We start from the raw sequence: 16,766 nt of genomic DNA on the forward strand, positions 1-16,766 counted from the left end.
TAATAGTTAATTTTTTTTTTTTTTCCACACTATTTTACTTTTTTCCTGAGCTGTCCATCCATTTTTAAATCTGGTCGTTTGTTGAGGATCTAGCTGAGTTAAATATCAAATGTGGTATAAGTAATTTTAGGGGGCTGTAAAGAGCACAATTGTGCAACCATTAATTTGTAGCAGTAATCTCTAGGAGCCTTATGTGTCTCCAAAACTTTTAAATCATTTCTCTGCTTCCAACATCTTCTATAGCAGCGGTCACCAACCAGTGGTCCATGGGAAAATGTTGGTGGTCCCTAGGGGTTCCGCTGCAAATCAACATTGTGGGGGATGTATACCGCACAATGTTTTTTCCAGTGCTGTTCTTAATGGGCGCTGACAGTCAATACTGTCAGCTCGCATTGATTCCTAAAGGTTCCTGTGAACTCAGAGGGAGGCGCCAGGAGAAGTGCAGAGAGCGGGAGGGGACTTCCAATGGCAGCACTGATTAGACTGTGGGAGAGAGCACAGAGCTTGAGCACATGGCTGGATAAGGATGATAAGTCTGTGTCAGCAGCAGTGTGATTCAGGGTGGGGGGTACAGAGCTGGAGCATTGTGTGTATAAAACTGGATACACACTATACAACTTTTGTTGGTAGATTTCTTTTAGATTTACCTTTCAACTATGTAGTGCAAGGACCTGCCTGACTGCATACAAATTGAAAGTGTTTAGTCCCGCGGTCCCTGGCCGTCTGCGGCAGCGCGTCCCGCGGTCCCTGGCCGTCTGCGGCAGCGCGTCCCACGGTCCCTGGCCGTCTGCGGCAGCGCGGTCCCTGGCCGTCTGCGGCAGCGCGGTCCCTGGCCGTCTGCGGCAGCTCGGTCCCTGTCCGTCTGCGGCAGCGCGGTCCCTGGCCGTCTGCGGCAGCGCGTCCCGCGTGCCCTGGCCATCTCCTAAACTTGTGGCTCTCTATATTAAGAAAGTTGACCATCTCTGGTTTAATGGGACATTTTATATATTCATAGTTTAGGTTGTATGTTTGGGACCATAGACCTCACACTGCTCTAGGCATACTTGAATGTATATGAAGACTAGCTTTGTATTCTAGGAACTGAGATCTAAGGAGCCCATGCTGTTCTGATCATGAGAGCCACTGGCCCTTCAGTTGTCATAATCCAGCATTTAAAATCCTTGGGGATTAAATTGCGAATGCCAAAGAAGATGGTCAGCCCTGATGTCCAGGTGAGAAAAATAATTCTACAGAAAACTGTTCCAGAAACCATATAACATGCTCATCATTTCCTTTATTTTTCTTTCAGAGAAAATCATCCAATGGAGGTCTCTTTGGAGTTCCCCTTCAGTCACTTCCACCCAGCACAGAGGGGGAGGTCCCTCAGTGAGTTTTTACTTTTTATACAGGTCCCACAGTAAAATAATTATTTTTCTGACTGTAATGCTGCTGATACGAGCACACAAGATCAAACATTGATTATAAAACAAATGTCAAAACACTCACTACTACTTCCAATGCCAAACAGTTAAGGCTGGATTCACACCAATGGAGTCCTGATTATTGGGGTACCGTTTTTCCAACAGTCAAAAAGCTAACTCCTACGGCACCACTGCCTGAAATGTATGAAAAATGTTTAGGAGCCGTACCGCTCTGCTTGCCAAGAGTTGATTGGCTGAGACCACTGCTTTAGCACCATTTGTTTTGTTTTTTTTAAGCCTGTGATCAGGGTAAAAACTGCTTGTTAAGTACCTCCTTCTGCTGCTCCTCAGACTCCAGCCTTACATAAAAAGTAGACGATTTTTTTGCTTAGGAAATTGTGATAGAATGTTAAAGAATTTCCTCACTGGCATATTTCCCTAATGCTGTAGTCATTTCTCTTGCTGGCAGAGGCATCAATAGTGATATGAAAAATATTTTTTTTTTTTTTTTTTTTTCTTTATGATATTTCTTGCTGCCAAACAAAAGTTAGGGGACCTCTGACCATCCAACCTTTATGAGCTTGTTAAACATCCCATTCCAAAACCACGGCCATTAATATAGATTTGGCCTTTATCTATGAGGCTGTGAAATCATTTTACAAGAATTTAGCGGTGTGAATTTGTTGCAATACAGCTAAAAGAGCAATCGTGATGTTTCATACTAATGTTGGACGAGAGGACCTGATTCTCAGCCATTAGTCATCCCAAAGGTGTTCATCAGGGTTGAGGTCAGGGATCTGTACATTCAATTGGCAAAGGCGTCCAATGTGGTTATTCAAAGGATAGGCACGAGCCATCTAGTATCAGCTGGTGTGTGATCTACTTGGGAAATATTCTTTATCAGCCACTAGGTGGAGTGTAGTGTTTGTGGCAATGATGTCATCTAGGCGGATTCCATGTGATCCACCTAGATGACATCATTGCCACGAACTCTACACTCCATTTAGTGGTTGATAAAGAATGCTTTCCAAGTGGTGCACATTACCACCCGATACTAGATGACTCATGCCTATCCTTTGAATAACCACTTCAGTCACTTCTGCCAGTCGAACTACCAATAGGTTTTTATCACTGACTCTTCCTACCTATTCATTCACCCACCGGAGAACCCCATGAGCCCCAGAGCATATATAGTGACCACACTGACCCAGCATGGAGTCAGGTTTTCTCTCTACCAGTACACTCGGAAGGCTGCATGCCCCCCACCCCCTTACTGGATGACCGCAACCTCAACAGTTGTAAGTCCATTTGACCTTTTGTCCTTTTTATTGTGGAAGCATTCATGTTTCAGTATGAATCTACTCGGTGCTTTAAGTGGGCCGGTATGCACTGGTACTCAGTACCGCCACTTCCAAATATGGCTCTTGAGCATACCGCCACCTCTCTGTGCGCCTTAGCGTACCAGTACGCTCATTTTGGACATCTGCGCCCTCAATTCCCCCCCCCCCCAAGAATATTTCCCGCTCCAGAGCCAGACCAGTCACCACCAGTGAGTCCCCCTGCTCCGGAGTCCCAGCCCAGGCCGCGGGGGGTGCTCTGTGGGGACCCTGATGTGGGGTGGGGGGGCAACATAATTTATAGGCTGTAATAGAGTACCCGGCACCACTTTTGGGCCACTTAAAGCACTGAATCTACTACACTATAAGGTCTCTCCTGTCTCCTCTTTTCCTTTTCGGTGGACAGTCTGAGCTATACCATAGACTATCGATCAGCTCCTCAGGATCCTTCGGTCCTCGATCTACCACCACACCCTAGGGCTCTGTACCTCCACACCAAACTTGCCAATGTCTTTATGGACCTGGATTTGTATGCCTGCACTCAAAACTTTGGAGCGATATCTATACATTTGCCCATATGGTGCACCTGATGGTTTTCTAGTGTAGCACTACTCCCATGGGAGCTGCTGTGTGTTGGTTCCCCTGGGTTACCATTAGCATCAGTAGAACATTCTGACATGTTTCCAAGTGATTTTACCTCAGACAAGGACCAGTCCAGTTTCTTTGGTTTTTATATTTTATTAGGAACTTGGATAGGAGAAGGGATGAGTGGGATACTCCAATTAAACTAAACTAGGCACAATAGGCTGGGACGATATAGAAAAATGCTGATTGATGCTGGTTAACGCTGTTTGAGCTAGTCACGGCTAGGCCGCTTACTTTACTTTGCCTTTGACTGTGAAAGAGTCCTTTTAGCTTCCTAAGGCACTCCTTTCCTGAGTTAGCTGTCCTTTTATAGTAGACTGCACTACTGAGCAACTTCAGGGCCCTTCCTGGCATCCCCTTTTACCCACTAATCTTCAGGGCTTAACAACTTGGCACCCCCTTTACTGCATCACTCTGGGTTAGCTGAATTCTGGATCCCCCTGACCCCTCTGGAGTTACATAGTAGGTGAGGTTGAATAAAGACAATAGTCCATCCAGTTCAACCTGTGTAGGTGTGTGTGGCTGTAATCATCTCACATAGCCCTGAATGTTCTGATCCTTGAGATGTACGTCTAAGAGTCTTTTGAAAGCCACCATACTTCCCGCAGAAACCACCTCTTGTGGTAGACAATTCCACAATCTTGTAGCCCTAACAGTAAAGAACCCTCCTCGTTGCCTGAGGTTAAAACGCTTCTCCTCTAATCGCATTGTATGTCCTCGAGTCCTCAAGCAATTCCTTCGAATGAACAGTTTTTTTTCTAAGCTGAGATCCCCATTAAGATATTTATAAATTGCTATCATGTCCCCCCTCAGACGTCTCTTTTCCAGGGAGAATAAATCGAGCGATTGCAGCCGCTCTTCATAGTTAAGGTCCTCCAACCCCCTAATCAGTTTAGTTGCCCTTCTCTGGACTCTCTCCAGTTCCAACACATCCCTCCTGAGGACTGGCGACCAGAACTGGACAGAATACTCCAGATGCGGTCGGACTAGAGTTTTATAAAGTAGAAGGATTATAATCTTATCTCTGGAATACATCCCTTTCTTTATGCATGCTAATAATCTGCTGGTTTAGAGAGTGGTCCCCTCTCTTAGGCAGACCCCTGGGCAGATTCTTGAGTACTCACGACACTGTTTTTCCAGAAGTATTCTGCCCAGCAGCTCCAATTGGTCAGCACACTGGATCCTTCTGCAGCACAGCTCAACCCCTGATCCCTAGGCCGACTGCCTGGGCCACATTCCTCACATCAGCAGGAGGAGAGACAGACGTCCACCTCCTCCTGGGATTTTGCTCTCGCCAAAAGACACCCTGTCACATGCCCCCCTCTGGATTTATTTCCAATCCAAGGATGCATTGAAGCAATGCCCACCCACTGGGACAGTCATAAACCCTGGTGTGCTATTGGCTAGGTTTCCTCCACTGTCCAACAAGGTCCCTCATTGGATACAGTGGGGAGACACCCCAGACTCAACAGGTCACACCTGGAAGCATGGGACAGGCTAACTAACAGATCAGACCCTCCTGATAAGCAGAACAGGGTAACATATATGGTTTGCCTAGCACCTACCTGGGAGGGTGCTACATCAGTGATACTGAAATCTTCATTAAGAGAGCAATTGCATAATCTTTTGATACCTCCTAGTTTTGAGGGTTGCACAGTATATAAAAAACACATTTTCCTGATTGTGGTTTGCTGCCATTTACGGTCTATGATGTAATAATCTGCCCCCTAACCAGGCTCGTGGTTGACATCTGCCGCTTCTTGAGCTGTCATCTCTCCACTGAAGGTCTCTTTCGGAAGTCTGGATCAGTAAATAGGATCAAAAATCTAAAGGTATCTGGACTTTTTTTTTTATCCATTTTAAATTTTTAATGCTACCGATTATGGTTAAAGGACAGTATACAGTAATTCCAGTCTTGTAAAAAAAAGAAATTCAGGACATAATTTTAAAAGGAGAGGCTGCTGAAGCTACCTTTTTTATAGTATAACTAAAGGCAATTTTTCTTTATTATTTTTTTTTTTCTTTATTTAAATTGTGGTGAGGGATTAGAACACCTGACAGATTTTTATTGCTTTCTTTGTCCCTGTTAGTAAAGTAAAAGAAGATCTCCTATATTGAGCTGTTCCCAGAACAGGAATAGAGGAGAAATCTTAGTTCTGGTGACAACCAGGGAATCTCTCCCTTTGAAGGGATTACCTTTCACTTCCTATTTTGCATATGGGATAGGAAATAAAGGGAAATCTCCTCAATCGAGCAGAGATGGCAAAAAGACTAAAATGAAAAACCCAAGCAAGAGAGGGTGGCTTCATTCCTACATAGTGTGGGACCATGGAGAATGAAAGTCCCTACTGTTTAATAGGAAGTCAAATCATAGCAGCCAAAAAAAAAGAAATTGGAGGATGCTGAGAGCAATAAAAGGAACTTTTTTTGAATTAAGAATAAATAACTTGAATATCATTTTTTTTTTTTAACTTGCTGCGCAAAAGTAAAAAAGACCACATGCACTGGCAAATCTATAAACCTCTATTTTCCTGGTAGAACGTCAGATTTACACAAAAAAAAAAAAAAAAAAATCGCTAACTTTTAGTCTTTTTTTTTTTTTTTTTTTTTTTTTTTTTTTTTTTTTTGCAATAGTTCCGACGTATTTTGCAGAGCCTTTCAAAGGTAGAAGCAAACCTCATCAGCCCTAAAGGCGTTTACAATCCAATGTTCTTACCGCATTCTCCATGTGTCACTCATACATTCTGCAGCCAGTTTGGACAGATTCAATTACTACAATGTTTTTGGGCTGTGAGAAAAAAATGGAACATTACAGGAAATGCATGAAACATGAGGACGACATACAAACTACATGCTATCCCCAGAAAGATTATCTCTGCATGGAGTTTGTATATTCTCACTCTGAAATCAGTACAGAGTACATGAAACTACTGTCATTGGCATAGATGAGTTATTAAAGCACATCTGAACCTATATATGTGTGTGTGTGTGTGTGTGTGTGTGTGTGTGTGTGTGTGTGTGTGTAGGTATATACAGTATCTCACAAAAGTTAGTACATCCCTCACATTTTTATGAATATTTTATATCTTTTCATGTGACAACACTGAAGAAATTACACTTTGCTACAATGTAAAGTAGTGAGTGTACAGCTTGTATAACAGTGTAAATGTGCTGTCCCCTCAAAATAACTTAACACACAGCCATTGACGTCTAAACTGCTGGCAACAAAAGTGAGTACGCCCCTAAGTAGCAAATGTCCAAATTGGGCCCAATTAGCCATTTTCCCTCCCTGATTTCATGTGATGCATTAGTGTTACAAGGTTTCAGGTGTGAATAGGGAGCAGGTGTGTTACAATTGCTGTTATCGCTCTCACTCTCATACTGGTCACTGGAAGTTCAACATGGAACCTCATGCCTAAAAAGATATAACAAAAATGTGAGGGGTGTACTCACTTTTGTGAGATACTGTGTGTGTGTGTGTGTGTGTGTGTGTGTGTGTGTGTATATAATAAATATATATATTGTGTGTATGTATGTTTATGTATATATATATATATGCATGTATATGTATGTATGTATATGTATATGTATATGTATATGTATATATAATCACACACGCGCGCACACACACTGATCAAAAAAATGAAAGGAACACTTTGAAAACACATCAGATCTCAATGGGGAAAAATCTCATGCTTGATATCTATACTGATATGCACTGGGTAATGTGTTAGGAATAAAAGGGTGCCACATCATTTGGAAATTAAAATTATCAACCTACATAGGGCTTAATTCAAAGACCCCCTGAAAATCGAAGTGAATAAATGATGCAGCAGGCTAGACCATTTTTCTGAAATTTCATTGCAGCAACTCAGAATGGTACGCAGTACCACCTGCTTGTATGCATGCTTGACAACGTCGGGGCATATTCCTTTTGAGACGACGGCTGGTGTCCTGGGGTATTTCCTCCCAGATCTGGACCAGGGGATCACTGAGCTCCTGAACAGACTGAGGTGCAACCTGGTGGCGTCGGATGGACCAAAACATAATGTCCCAGAGGTGTTCTATTGGATTTAGGTCAGGCGAGTGTGGGGGGCCATTCATGGTATCCATTCCTTCATCCTCCAGGAACTGGCTGCATACCCTCACCACATGAGGCCGGGCATTGTCATGCACCAGGAGGAACCCAGGACTCTCTGCCCCAGTGTAGGGTCTGACAATGGGTCCAATGATTTCATCCTTCTACCTAATGGCAGTCAGGGTGCCATTGTCTAGCCTGTAGAGGTCTGTGCGTCCCTCAATGGATATACCTCCCCAGACAATCACTGACCCACCACCAAACCAGTCGTGCTGAATGATGTTACAGACAGCATAACATTCTCCACGGCTGTCACACATGCTCAGGATGAACCTGCTGTCATCTGTGAAAAGTACAGGGCAATTCTGGTGTTCAATGACAATTGCCAATCGAGCTCCACGGTGCCAGGCAGTCAGCACAGGGCCCACTAAAGGACATCAGGCCCTCGGGCCACCCTCGTGAAGTCTGTTTCTGATTATTTGTTTAGAGACATTCACACCAGTGGCCTACTGGGAGGTCATTTTGTAGGGCTCTGGCAGTGCTCGTCCTGTTCCTCCTTGAACAAAGGAGCAGATACCAGTCCTGCTCATGGGTTAAGGACCTTCTATCCTGTCCAGCTTTCCTAGAGTAACTGCCTGTCTCCTAGAATCTCCTCCATGTTCTTGAGATTGTGCTGGGAGACTCGGCAAACCTTCTGGCAATGGCACATATTGATGCAAAACTAGTGAAAAACAGTCAGAAAAGATGAGTAGAGAAAAACATTTGTGGCCTTATTCTGACTCGGATTGTTGTGATAGTGATCTAACCCTTGTGAGACCTCTGTGCCTGGCCTGTATAAGCAGATACGGTCACTGCGGACAATCCTCCTCAGATAGCTGAACTCACCAATACTGGTTTCATCCAAAAGCTGGTTTATTCTGAACATCACACAGGAATACAGCAGAATGAATGGATTTCAGTATTATGCGGTCAAAAGATGATGCTTTCCTTAGCTTAGCATGTGGAATACAAGAGTCCCTGTTACATGAGGCAAATGCAAGCAGCCATGACACAGGAAGTACAGCAAGAGCAGGGGTGGAGTTTACATACAAGGAAATGATGTATCATGCTCACAGGAGGAACAAGAGCATTACCAAAAAAGGCCAGAAGGTGGCAGCAAATACCTACCCATAGAAAAATACATAGTAAATAAATCACAGAATATACTATGTAAATTGCATCTACAATAATGAGAATATTAACTGTGTAACAGCACAGGCCTCCACCTGTAAAAATCATTCTGTTTTGGAGGTTCTCTCATTTGTTGCCCATCTAGTGTACCTGTTGTTAATTTAAAAAATCCCAGGTGTTTAATTGACTTGATGCTATACTCTGATTAACCATTTGCCGACTGCTCACAGTAATATTACTGCGGCAGTGTGGCTCCCCTGGGTCCAGCCACGTAGACCTACGTCACTGGACTGCTAATGATTCCGGTGGTGTTTAAACACAGTCCGGCCGCTGGAGGAGCGGCTCTAATTGCTGCTGCCCTCCCCCGATCATCAGGAAATGGAGAGAAGAACCGCCTGCTTATGTAAACAAAGTAGGCGGATCTTCTCAGTGACCGACAGGAAGAGACCAGCAGATTCAGCATAGCTGAACCTGCAATCTGTGTGTCTGTCACAGGACCCCCCACACACACATCAGTAAGCATGAGGCTCACATTTAACCCATTGATCACCCATAGGGTTAACCCCTTCCCTGCCAGTGTCATTATTACAGTAACAGTGCATATTGTTAGCACTGATTACTGTAATGTCACTGGTCCCCCCAAAAGTGTCAAATTTCAGTTAGGGGCCCGATCTGTCCGCCGCAATGTCGCAGTCCCGCAAAAAATTGCAGATCGCGGCCATTACTAGTAAAAAAAAAAATAAAATTGACACATCTTTCCCGTAGTTAGTAGACACAATAACTTTTACGCAAACCAATCAAAATACGCTTATTGCGATTTTTTTTTTTTTTTTTTTTTTTTTTTTGGGGGGGGAATGTCATATAGCAGAATGTGAAAAATATTGTGTTTTTTGGAAGAAAAAAAAGACAATTTTGAAAAAAAAATTCTTTTTTTTCTTTTTTTTGTTTTATAGTGCATAAATTAAAAATCGCACAGGTGATCAAATACCACCAAAAGAAAGCTCTATTTGAGGGGACAAAAAAAAAGTTTGGGTACAGCATCGCACAACCGCGCAATTGTCCATTAAAGTAACAAAATAGGGCCTGGTCAGAAAGGGGGCAAATCCTTCCGGGGGTAAAGTGGTTAAAAAGTGTTCCTTTAATCTTTTTGAGCAGTGTATGTATGTGTGTGTGTGTGTATATATAATATATACATTTTTTTTTTTTTTTTAACTGGTGATCCTACCAGTAACACACTTCGTGTTCTGTGGTGGCATATTGTATCTATGGAGAAGAAATATTATCACCCTAGGGCAGGAAGTGTTAGGACACCCCCCCCCCCCCCCCCCCATATCATGAAGGATTTTTTTTTGTAGTCCTGTGACATAGCTGTTAATGTTAATTTACAGCAGTTCATCGGAGGCACAGGAATATATCAGATCATAATAATTTTGATGGGATCAACAAGTATTTTATTGCACATCCCTAACCAATATATTTATTTGAGATCCATGTATCTACTTCTTCTTCTTTTTTTTTTTTTTTTAAGGTTGGGTTTTAACACATTCTCCCTCTCTCTATTGCATAGACTTTAGGGAAGTTTGCGTTTTTTTCATTTACTAGAATCAGGTAAAGCTGGAAACGCTGCGATGATGATGTACAGCTCTTGCGCAGTCACACTTTGACATAATGTTTCAGATTATCCGGCGGGGTCTCTCTGTCTGTAGCCCGGCTTATCCAAGTGTATTTTAGTAACCATTCAGAGATCTTTTCCTCTATTTAGTGTGTCATGTGTGAGATTGCGCAAAGTTTTGCTGGTGTGGCAAGATTTCCCTGCTAGAGAGGAAGAAATGGCATCAGAAGACCACAGAGGGTGAGGATAGTGTTTGAGCAACACTTATATGGTCAGGCTGTAGTGCTGGGGAGGGGGAAGGGACATGCATTGTGTTAGCACATCGGCACCCAGAGAACAAGTTTAGCTATGAAATACAGCCTGTTGGGGACGGCCTGCTTTCCGTGTTATTTAAGATATTGTTTTCAGAACAGCATGTAAAATGTATGTAAACCCCAAATCTATATTTCCCATCATGCCGGAAATCTTTTAAACGCTTAGGGTGTATATTTAAAAAAAAAAAATTGCAGAGCTATTCATCCTGTGTAAATTGTGGGAGAAATCTAAATGTTAGGCTATTTTCTCTCCCGGTCAAATGTTTTTCACAAATGCAGAATAGTCAAGCAGGAAAATTCAATATCATGGCCACCAGATCCTAACCACTGGACTGTGGCCCACTGGGGGGCTGGGAACTCCTCTCTACTGGGCCTCCAGCCAGCTGCAGATTCTAACCTCGTCCAGTGCTCCCAACCTCCCATAGTGGCCCACAGTGCCCCTGGCCTCCTGAGAGCACTTAGCATTTATAGCACCCCTCCAACTTCCCACGGTGCCTCCCCCCCATCATCCAACATCCAACAGGATTTCCTGGCCCTCCCCAGAAACCTCATCCCTTACATTGTTGCCCATTCTACTGCATAATCCCCTAGCCCAGTGGTCTCCAAATTGTTGGCTGGGGGCCAGATGTGGCCCTTTACTCTTATTGGGCCCTTGGGCCATTATCTTCCCACTATCGGCAACAGTGGGCATAGCTCCTGCCATTGACACCGACAACAAGACATTTTTCCTCCCACTGATGCCAATGATGGGGCGCCATTCCCCCCCACTGGCACTAATGATGGGGCGCCATTCCCCCCACTGGCACTAATGATGGGGCGCCATTCCCCCCCCACTGGCACCAATGATGGGGCGCCATTCCCCCCCCACTGGCACCAATGATGGGGCGCCATTCCCCCCCCACTGGCACCAATGATGGGGCGCCATTCCCCCCCCACTGGCACCAATGATGGGGCGCCATTCCCCCCCACTGGCACCAATGATGGGGTGCCATTCCCCCCACTGGCACCAATGATGGGGCGCCATTCCCCCCACTGGCACCAATGATGGGGCGCCATTCCCCCCCACTGGCACCAATGATGGGGCGCCATTCCCCCCACTGGCACCAATGATGGGGTGCCCCCCCCCTGACACCAATGATGGGGTGCCCCCCCCCCCTGGCACCAATGATGGGGTGCCCCCCCCCTGGCACCAATGATGGGGTGCCCCCCCCCCCACTGGCACCAATGATGGGGCGCCATTCCCCCCCCACTGGCACCAATGATGGGGCGCCATTCCCCCCCACTGACACCAATGATGGGGCCCCCCCACTGACACCAATGATGGGGCCCCCCCACTGACACCAATGATGGGGCCCCCCCCACTGACACCAATGATGGGGCACCCCCCCCACTGATACCAATGAGGGGGCTCCATCCCCCTCCCCACTGACATCAATGATGGGGCTCCACCCCCCCCCACTGACACCAATGATGGGGCTCCACCCCCCCCCCACTGACACCAATGATGGGGCTCCATCCCCACCCACTGACACCAATGATGGGGCTCCATTCCCCCCCCCCCACTGACACCAATGATGGGGCTCCATTCCCCCCCCCCACTGACACCAGTGATGGGGCTCCATTCCCCCCCCACTGACACCAGTGATGGGGCTCCATTCCCCCCCCCACTGACACCAGTGATGGGGCTCCATTCCCCCCCCCTGACACCAGTGATGGGGCTCCATTCCCCCCCCCACTGACACCAGTGATGGGGCTCCATTCCCCCCCCACTGACACCAGTGATGGGGCTCCATTCCCCCCCCCACTGACACCAGTGATGGGGCTCCATTCACCCCCCCCCTCTGACACCAGTGATGGGACTCCATTCACCCCCCCCCCCACTGACACCAGTGATGGGGCTCCATTCCCCCCCCCACTGACACCAGTGATGGGGCTCCATCCTCCCCCACTGACACCAATGATGGGGCGCTATTCCCCCCCCCCCCCACTGACACCAATGATGGGGCAATCCCCCCCCCCGACGCCAATGATGGGGCACCATTCCCCCCCCACTGACACCAATGATGGGTCACCATTCCCCCCCCACTGACACCAATGATGGGGCGCCCCCCCCACTGACACCAATGATGGGGCGCCCCCCCCACTGACACCAATGATGGGGCGCCCCCCCCACTGACACCAATGATGGGGCGCCCCCCCCACTGACACCAATGATGGGGCGCCCCCCCCACTGACACCAATGATGGGGCGCCCCCCCCACTGACACCAATGATGGGGCGCCCCCCCCACTGGCACCAATGATGGGGCGCCCCCCCCACTGGCACCAATGATGGGGCGCCATTCCCCCCCCACTGGCACCAATGATGGGGCGCCATTCCCCCCCCACTGGCACCAATGATGGGGCGCCCCCCCACTGACTGACACCAATGATGGGGCGCCATTCCCCCCCCACTGACACCAATGATGGGGCAACTCCCCCCCGACACCAATGATGGGGCACCATTCCCCCCCACTGACGCCAATGATGGGGCACCATTCCCCTCCCACTGACACCAATGATGGGGCACCATTCCCCCCCCCCCACTGACACCAATGATGGGGCACCATTCCCCCCCCCCCACTGACACCAATGATGGGGCACCATCCCCCCCCACTGACACCAATGATGGGGCACCATCCCCCCCCACTGACACTAATGATGGGGAACCATCCCCCCCCCACTGACACTAATGATGGGGCACCACCCCCCCACTGACACTAATGATGGGGCACCACCCCCCCACTGACACCAATGATGGGGCACCATCCCCCCCACTGACACCAATGATGGGGCACCATCCCCCCCACTGACACCAATGATGGGGCACCATCCCCCCCACTGATACCAATGATGGGGCACCATCCCCCCCACTGACACCAATGATGGGGCACCCCCCCCCCACTGACACCAATGATGGGGCACCCCCCCCCACTGACACCAATGATGGGGCACCCCCCCCCCCACTGACACCAATGATGGGGCACCCCCCCCCCCACTGACACCAATGATGGGGCACCCCCCCCCACTGACACCAATGATGGGGCACCCCCCCCCACTGACACCAATGATGGGGCACCCCCCCACTGACACCAATGATGGGGCACCCCCCCACTGACATCAATGATGGGGCACCCCCCCACTGACATCAATGATGGGGCACCCCGCCCTCCACTGGCACCAGTGATGGGATGCCATTTCCCCCCCACTGGCACCAATGATGGGACGCCATTCCTCCCACTTGCACCAATGATAGGGCGCCATTCCCCCCCACTGACATTAATGATAGGGCGCCATTCCCCCCTCCCCCCCACTGACATCAATTATGGGACACCATTCTTCCCACTGACATCAATGATGGGGCGCCATCCCCCCCCCACTGACACCAATGATGGGGCGCCATCCCCCCCCCACTGACACCAATGATGGGGCGCCATCCCCCCCCCACTGACACCAATGATGGGGCGCCATCCCCCCCCCACTGACACCAATGATGGGGCGCCATCCCCCCCCCACTGACACCAATGATGGGGCGCCATTTCCCCCTACTGGCACCAGTGATGGGACGCCATTTCCCCCCACTGGCACCAATGATGGGGCGCCATTCCTCCCCCCACTGACACCAATGATGGGGCGCCTCCCCCCCACTGACACCAGAGTTTTAGTTTAGGGACCCCTGCCCTAACCCATTGCACAACCCTCCCCCCATCGTGACACCAGTACCAACAATTTTTTTTATTGTTGGGTCATATAAGGTTTTGGAAGAATTCACCAGACATTGATTTCAAAAGGGTTGAGGACCACTACACTAGATAGATCTGACGATCATAGTAAATGAGTAATTACTTCTTATGATCATCGGCTCTATCTAGTGGCCATAATGTGGTATTTTCCTGATTCACTCTATTCTGAAACAATGAATAGCATTAGCCCTGGAGAGACATTAACCTAATACCATTTCATTTTGCCCCCTTTCAATGCAGAAGGAATAGCTCTGAAATTTTATTTTTTTTTTTAAATAATGCACTCCTTTGTGTTGCAGAATGACAACACTAACCCGCTGTCTTTCAGTTAGCAGTAGTGTTGTCAGCCTGCCCTGTACGCTCCTTAAGTTGGCCATTGGCCATCAGATGTAGGAGTGTACAACTGTATCAACTGTAGGAGTGTACACGGCAGTGGCTTAGCATTGTCAGCCTATTACAGGAAGTGCTGTTACTGGCAGGATCTCCAGAAAAGAAACTTTGCAACAGATTTACAAAAAAAAAAAAAAAATTGCTTAACAAAACTGTACACAGTGATGTATGATCGCTAACTTGGTAAAAAAAAAAATAGATTTAGGGGCATTTTAATAAAGCAGAGAATCTGACATTTACCAAACATTCACTGCAGGTGAACCCTACAGATTGATGTGTTTTTAACCCCTTGCTGACCACCCTATAGCAGTTTTACTGCTACAGGGCAGCAGCTCTGCGCGGGATCATGTGTGTGTATATATGTGATCCTGCACTTCTGCCTGCAGGGGGCGTGCTGCTTCTGCTGTGATTCTTCACAGCAGAGGCTGATCTGCACAAATCAAGCACTGGATGTCCTCCGGAACCCACCAGATGTCGGTAAACAACACAGAATGGGGATCTGCCTGTGTAAATAAGGCAGATCGCTGTTCTGACGGGTGGGGAAAAGAATGGATTTTGTGTTTCTGCAAAGCAGAGACTAGAATCCATCTCTTCCCTTAGTAAAGGCAGCATATACAGCACACACAAACACTGGCTAGGCAGACGGTTAACCCTTTGATTGCCCTAGAGGTTTACCCTCTTCCCAGCTAGTGTCATTAGTGACAGTGTATATTTTTAGCACTGATCACTGTATTCATGTCCCTGGATCCCGCAAAGTGTCAGTGTCCGAATGTCTGCTGCAATATCGCAGTCCCGCTATCTGTTGCTGATCGCCTTCTTTTACTAGTATAAAAAATCCATAAATCTATACCATAGTTTGTAGACTCTATAAAATTCATGTAAAACAATCAATATGTTTGTTGGGATTTTTTTTTTTTTTTTACCAAAATTATGTAGCAGAAAAGTGCAATTCCTATCATTTATTTGAGCCCAGAGGTCATGGTGTCTGGTCTTGGAGCTGGAAAAACTGTATTTGAAATGATTGGAAACAATGAGTACTTATTTACAATAGAACTAAAGACAAAACCTTTCGGATAGTGTAAGGGAAATTTATAACCCCTGTCAGTCTTTTTTTGCCATCTGTGTCCCATTTGGAAGATTTTCCTTCACTTCCTGTCCCATAGCCCTAACTGGAAGTACGAGGAAATCCCTGGAACCAGTGTCCTCATTGGAAGATTTCCTCTTTCTGTTCTGGGACAACCCAAAATTTGGGCTTTACTTTCCGTCTTGGTGATAAGGGTCTCCAGGATAAATAGAGAGGGTGAACAGCAATAAAAACTGACAGGAGCTCAAATACCTCTCCACTCCGTCCAAAACTTAAAAAAAAATGAATGCCTTTTAGTTTTGTTTTAAGGGAAACCTTTCATTAAAGGTTTGAATGACAGGCAGGCTACAAACCTTCCAAAATTAGGTCAGCAGCATCAGCCTAAAACTTTGTCTAAAATATTTCTGTGTATGGTGCGTATTTCCTGTACCTGGAATTGCAGTTTCAACACGTTCTTTACTTACGTGTTTTGCAAATGTAAGGGCTTGCTTACCCTTGTGATCTGGCATGGGGGTAGGGGTTGGGGGCAGCAAAAATTGATTTTCTTACATTTTGCTTGCATAAAAGAGGATGCTTTTTTATAAAGTGCAGCCTGTGCTTCCACATTTCTGGCTTTGACCAGAATGACATCTCCCCCCCCCCCCCCCCATCCTGGATCCAAGGAGGTTCAGGGCTTTGTAGGACCCACTACACATGAAAACTATATAATAGAAGGACAAACCTTAGCATAAATTCAAAATACTGTATATCAAAATAGGCAAGACCTTGTACTTTTTATAGTTGATGGTAAATCTAACGGAGTATAATCAGATTGTACCGTATATAGCGTATGATTGGTTTTATTAAGGTACCCAGTTGACAAACCTGATATATAGGTAGACCTTTACAATATAAAGATCTTCACAGTGCCTGGTGCAAATGGAATGCTGAACAGTTTTTCTGAAATAAAAAGCTTC

The 16,766-nt window shown here is 46.9% G+C and overlaps 1 protein-coding gene across 1 annotated transcript in view; it reads left to right on the forward strand.

Moving 5' to 3' along the window:
* Positions 1-1,112: 1,112 nt before the first annotated feature.
* Positions 1,113-16,766, forward strand: part of LOC309560472 (rho GTPase-activating protein 11A-like) — a gene marked incomplete at both ends in the record, with an annotated part of 68,215 nt that continues 52,561 nt past the window's right edge. The window contains 3 exons of the mRNA XM_082264105.1: positions 1,113-1,211; positions 1,289-1,365; positions 5,118-5,214. Coding sequence (XP_082120231.1) covers positions 1,113-1,211; positions 1,289-1,365; positions 5,118-5,214 — 273 coding nt within the window. The remainder of the gene's footprint in view (positions 1,212-1,288; positions 1,366-5,117; positions 5,215-16,766) is intronic.

Source organism: Pelophylax lessonae (assembly GCF_965119305.1).
Source record: "Pelophylax lessonae genome assembly, chromosome: 7".
NCBI classification, from domain to species: domain Eukaryota; kingdom Metazoa; phylum Chordata; class Amphibia; order Anura; family Ranidae; genus Pelophylax; species Pelophylax lessonae.